The sequence below is a fragment of the Triticum dicoccoides genome, unplaced genomic scaffold, assembly GCF_002162155.2.
Source record: "Triticum dicoccoides isolate Atlit2015 ecotype Zavitan unplaced genomic scaffold, WEW_v2.0 scaffold166764, whole genome shotgun sequence".
NCBI lineage: Eukaryota > Viridiplantae > Streptophyta > Magnoliopsida > Poales > Poaceae > Triticum > Triticum dicoccoides.
Window position 1 is genome coordinate 1 of NW_021219318.1, and position 6,027 is coordinate 6,027.

General features: G+C 47.1%; 2 protein-coding genes across 2 annotated transcripts; both read right to left on the bottom strand.

The window, feature by feature from the left end:
- Positions 1 to 325: 325 nt before the first annotated feature.
- Positions 326 to 1,798, bottom strand: LOC119344375 (lachrymatory-factor synthase-like). Its single transcript, XM_037614831.1, has one exon. It carries the CDS (start codon positions 983 to 985, stop codon positions 449 to 451), a length of 537 nt encoding a protein of 178 aa, XP_037470728.1. The 5' UTR covers positions 986 to 1,798; the 3' UTR covers positions 326 to 448.
- Positions 1,799 to 4,092: 2,294 nt separating this feature from the next.
- On the bottom strand, positions 4,093 to 5,531 carry LOC119344376 (CASP-like protein 3A1). Its single transcript, XM_037614832.1, has 2 exons — positions 5,240 to 5,531; positions 4,093 to 5,153 (listed from the first exon to the last, which is right to left on the bottom strand). Exons 1-2 carry the CDS (start codon positions 5,509 to 5,511, stop codon positions 4,883 to 4,885), a joined length of 543 nt encoding a protein of 180 aa, XP_037470729.1. The 5' UTR covers positions 5,512 to 5,531; the 3' UTR covers positions 4,093 to 4,882.
- Between the last annotated feature and the right edge of the window lie 496 nt (positions 5,532 to 6,027).

Sequence of the window (6,027 nt, forward strand, 5' to 3'; positions counted from 1 at the left end):
AAAAAAAAAACAAAATTAAGTGTAACATTTGGCGTTCGATTTGTTTTTTTGCACAAGTCAAAATGCTTAACTTTTTCACTAACAAAATTGCATGTACCATTTGGGTGCGACAATGAACATATCTATTTTTTTTAAAAAAAATCATTTGTAAAAATTCATTTTTAGCATGCAGGATCATGTACTCCCTAGAGCCAAATTGAATATCCGCCTTTTATGCTGGTATATATTGAATTTATGGTAACTTACCACATAGGGCATGTATCATATATAGTTTTTTTAGAAGATCTTTTCGATAGTTCTAAATTTAAACAAATCAAAGAATATCTAGAAGAAAATTTTCCAAGTAAAGTTCTCCAAAATTTCCATGAAATTGCTTTGAATCAAAAGGGCATGGACTTGTGATCGAACATACTGTCGCCAGTATCACTAGGACAAGCGGAAATCAAGATCAAAATACTCGCAAAGCAGCAGGATCACCATCGACGTTCGCCATGATCTCCTCTTCGAGCCTCTTGGCGACGCCATGCGCGAGCTTCTCCAGGAAACCCACGAAGCCTTCCAGCGTCCACCCCTCGACGGGATCAGCCTCGAACGACCACCTGACCGCGCACCCGGCCGGGTCGGGCTCCACGCCGATGGTCGCCCGGTACCGGCCGAACCCCTTGTTGGTCTCCACCACCTCGTAGCTGTAGGACCGCCCCGCGGCGTCGACCTCGAGGAGCCGCTCCTTGGACCAGCCGACCGCCTCCCCCGGCGCCGCCATGTTCACCGGCCCCGCGCAGTACCGGACGCACCCGGGCCGGCCGTCGTCGCCCTCCAGCCTCCGGCACGTCTGCACCAGCGACACCCACTTGTCGAGGGAGCAGAAGTCTCCCAGCAGGGCCCACGCCTGGTCGGGCGTCGGCCCCGCCGCCGCGGCGCGCACGGTGCCGCGCCACTCGGGCGCCGCCGTTTCACTGTCCGGGCCGTGACCGTGAGGCGCCATGTGCCGGCGCCTGGGCAGCTAGATCGCGGGTGTCGCCGTCAGGTGCGTGATTCGTGCAAGTGCAACGTCGGGATCGTGGTGAATATGATGAGGAACTGAGGGTCACGACTCGTGAGGGAGAGGAGGGGGCGTCTAGCTCACCAGCCGTGTAGTAGATACACAACGTGACCCGCGAGAGGATTAGTTGGCAGGTCGTACGTCCAACCGCATGCGTGTCCAGTGGCGGACTGGTGGAAACTGCTGGGTGCCTCCTACCAGCTTAGCTAGATGCGCGCGCTGCTTGCATTGCATGGCTTGTGAACCATAAAATAAAGTGCATGTGTATTGTCAACATATTCTCTCTAGCTGGCACGAATGGACATGAGTCCACGGGAGAAGCTTGTCACTTTGTGTTGTAGGGCCTCTTAGAAGTGGGGTTACGTGGCTGGGCTACTTAAAATTTGCCAGCTTTTGATGTGGCACCAGATGTATACGGTTTGTATATATGCTCATGCATGTCGAATACCCGCTTCCAAAAGCAAAGGCGCACACTAGCTCACATGTTCTATCACGGGAGAAGATGATGCGTTGCTCTTTCCGCCTCTTTTGATCGTGCCAGTTCAGCACCGGGTACTAATGTGCTGATGTGATGTCCAATGCGTAAACATTACAATTTTGTAAGTGACTGGTCAGTGCACCTTTTATCCAGGCTGCCACCTCCAGAAAATGATTCAATTGTTGGGCTAACCCCTCCACATGGAGTGAGCTGGCAGCACAATAATCTCAGCTCCATCTAATGGATGGGATATCTCCTTGAGAATTACAGTAATACTCTTTCCTTTTCGGTTTAGAGGGCTTATCTTAATTTTTCCGTTTTTCCAATTTAAAGGGCTCATCTCCATCATCTATTGAGATTCCGGGGCACATTAAATCTTTGCATGCAAGACTTAAAAAGAAACTCACAAATGCATGCAATGTTTCTAGTCATTTAGTGGCTTAATGCATTAGTTTAATATGGGTAGTTTTGTAAAGTACGAGATACATTTCTCCACTCATCATCTGCCTTGAATGATGAAATTTCAGATTTGGGCCCTGTAAACCGGAAAGGAGAGGGAGTAATAGGAAAAGAAGACCCCCGACAACCTTTATCATGGTTGAGGGGATGCCACTATGAGAGGAGAGAACACCATAAAGCACTACAACCGACAAAAAAAGGTGGAGAGATGAGTTCGGATAGGCAGTGAAACGGTGTGGAACATTCAAAATTTTGTGAGGAGCCCGTAGAATTGCTTGGCTATAAAAAAACAATCATATATGAGAGTTGCATGTAATTCATTAAGAAGAAAGAGAGTACAACACCCAAGATGACACGGCCCATACATCACCAAAAATGCCGCAACCTGTCAACACTCTCTTGCATCGCCAAAGATGGTGTGGCCTAAACAACACGACGACCCAAGACAATCTGCACTTGAGCAAAGTACAGCACAATACATGAAAAGTGAGAAACCTCCACTGCAAGGGCTTAAACATTAGCCAGTCACAACATGACCCAAAAATGATGTCGGTTGTGACTGAAGCACACGCATCACAAGGACAAAACCGCCTCCAGTCTAAAGCAACACTATTTATGTTGGGGAACGTAGTAATTTCAAAAAATTCCTACGCACACGCAAGATCATGGTGATGCATAGCAACGAGAGGGAAGAGTATCTTCCACGTACCCTCGTAGACCGTAAGCGGAAGCGTTATGAGAACGCGGTTGATGTAGTCGAACGTCTTCACGATCCGACCGATCCAAGTACCGAACGCACGACACCTCCGAGTTCAGCACACGTTTAGCTCGATGACGTCCCACGACTCCGATCCAGTAGAGCTTCACGGGAGAGTTCCGTCAGCACGACGGCGTGTTGACGGTGATGATGTTGCTACCGACGCAGGGTTTCGCCTAAGCACTGCTACGATATGATCGAGGTGGATTATGGTGGAGGGGGGCACCGCACACGGCTAAGGGATCAATGATCAACTTGTGTGTCTATGGGGTGCCCCCTTGCCCCCATATATAAAGGAACAAGGAGGAGGGGAACGTAGTAATTTCAAAAAAATTCCTACGTACACGCAAGATCATGGTGATGCATAGCAACGAGAGGGGAGAGTGTTGTCTATGTACCCTCGTAGACCGGAATCGGAAGCGTTGGCACAACGCGGTTGATGTAGTCGTACGTCTTCACGGCCCGAACGATCAAGCACCGAAACTATGACACCTCCGTGTTCTAGCACACGTTCAGCTCGATGACAATCCCCGGACTCCGATCCAGCAAAGTGTCGGGGAAGAGTTCCGTCAGCACGACGGCGTGGTGACGATCTTGATGTTCTACCATCGTAGGGCTTCGCCTAAGCACCGCTACAATATTATCGAGGATTATGGTGGAGGGGGGCACCGCACACGGCTAAGAGAACGATCACGAAGATCAACTTGTTGTCTCTAGAGGTGCCCCCCTGCCCCTGTATATAAAGGAGCAAGGGGGAGAGGCCGGCCGGCCCTTGGGGCGCGCCAAGGAGGGGGGAGTCCTCCTCCTAGTAGGAGTAGGACTCCCCTTTCCTAGTCCAACTAGGAAGAGAGAAGGGGGAAGGAAAGAGAGGGAGAGGGAAAGGGAAAGAGGGGCCGCGCCCCCTCCCCTAGTCCAATTCGGACTCCCCATGGGAGGGGGCGCGCCACCTCCTGGGCTACTTCCCTCTCTCTCCTCTCAGGCCCACTAAGGCCCAATACTTTTCCGGGGGGTTCCGGTAACCCTTCCGGCACTCCGGTTTTCTCCGAAATCACCCGAAACACTTCCGGTGTCCGAATATAGCCGTCCAATATATCGATCTTTATGTCTCGACCATTTCGAGACTCCTCGTCATGTCCGTGATCATATCCGGGACTCCGAACAACCTTCGGTACATCAAAATATATAAACTCATAATGAAACTGTAATCGTAACGTTAAGCATGCGGACCCTACAGGTTCGAGAACAATGTAGACATGATCGAGACACGTCTCCGGTCAATAACTAATAGCGGAACCTGGATGCTCATATTGGCTCCTACATATTCTACGAAGATCTTTTATCGGTCAGACCGCATAACAACATACATTGTTCCCTTTTTATCGGTCAGACCGCATAACAATCCTTTTTATTGTATATTTAGCACAATTGAATCCCTATACCGCCGCGCATGTACATGATACTCAATTTTGCTCGTGCCTATTTCTAATAAAAGTGCAGAATATACTTATCTAAAATATGTTTATAAAGTGATATCAGTGTATTCCTCAAATGCATAAGACTAGGTGACAAAATGCACACTCACATGCACAAAAAAGTGATATGTTTATAAAGTGATATCAGTGTACAGTGATAAAGGACAGAATGGGAATACTTTGCAACATTGAACACTCACATGCACACAAAAAAAGAATAATTTCTCTGTAAGCTATAAAAAGGATTCATTTTCTGTAGTCTTTTGTGGCTAGTGACAAACATTCCATCTAAATCAAGCAAGGAAACTTTTTTACCGCTTCCTTCCTTCTTTTGCTAGTTTGTTGTTCTCTTTGCGGGGTTTTTTCCAACTTCAAGTTTTTTGTTTGGTTTGTAAAGACTCTCACCATCTTTGGTGATTCCTCCTAACACAAAATGATGCACATTCAAGAAAAGAAAAAAGTAACGGAACTATTTTTATGTAGCCAACATATAGACATGGCAAGCTAGTGACAAGGGACTAAATAAATTTTGTACTAAGATGACAGTTGCTAGCATGAGATTTCTTCAGTCGTAACTTAGAACTAACTCAACCAACCGCCTAAACTAGTACTGGCTACTGACCCGCCCATAAAATACATAAGAGTATTACATAACATAGAGGAAACTGTCACTTTTATGCAGACATCACAAACAGGGAAATAAAGTATGAAACAACATGACTAAAAAAATAAAATCTAATCATCGGAGCACAAATAACAATGGTAATTACCAGAAAATGCATAATCAGATCAAAATGATCATAACATACCTGATCACCAGCTAACAGCATCCAGGCATAGCGCCTGGATGGAACCACAGGGACTTTCTTCAAGGCCTTGTACGCAATCGACAGAAGTTGTGCCAGAGAGTAGGCAGCTGCTTCCGCAGATAGCCCAACCAAGGATCTGAAGTTACGAACAACACCATCAGAACTAAGTATTCTGCACGGAGATATTTACAGATTTCAAACTACAACAGTTCAAAGACTTACTTCATCGAATCAGAGAGGGACCATTTGGCATACAGTGGAATCTCGATGCCAAAGATGATGAGACTACCCCGTTGCTTGGCGGAGACCATGAGCGACATTGAGAGCAGCGCCATCACGAGGGCTGCAGCTCTGGTGGCCACCATGGCCATGTCCAGCCGTGGACATCTTACTGCTACAGATGTTGTGGGAGGCTCCGGCACCGCGCTGCTCCCCATGGCCGGCATCTGGATGCCAAGCTCCGAACCATTCTGGCCATTAGCAAAGGAACCCATTCCTGTTGCTCCTGGTTGTGGTTTTCTGATCGTAGAAGCTTTTGGCTATGCTGTTTTTCCTTTTAGCATGGTGATGCAACTGAAGGAGGGGGGTGGAGGATTCTAGTAAAAAGATGTATCTGGTTGAGAACCCATGTTATATGCATATATGATGCACCCGTGAATGTTTTCTGTACTTGCTGTCACCATGCTATGACAAAAGCAGCACGGCTTTCGAGCTACCCAAGACCTGTAAGTTGTTTGCTAGCCTATCACTAGGATAAGATTTTAGCTGACAACTGCAGTTATCGCCAAGTGTCAGCAGGATGTGTAATTTGTGCATTAAGAACAGTGCTAGGTGCTATAGTTATTGCAACAACAAAGCAATTGCGTGGGAATCTTTTCTTTTCTCTCCAAAGATTCGTGGGAATCTGCGTATTCTACCAAATGCAGTGGACTGAAAGGAGAAGGCAGAATTAGTAAGACTAAAAATTTGCAGTCACATGGGTTAGTTATTTGGGATACAATACGGTTGTC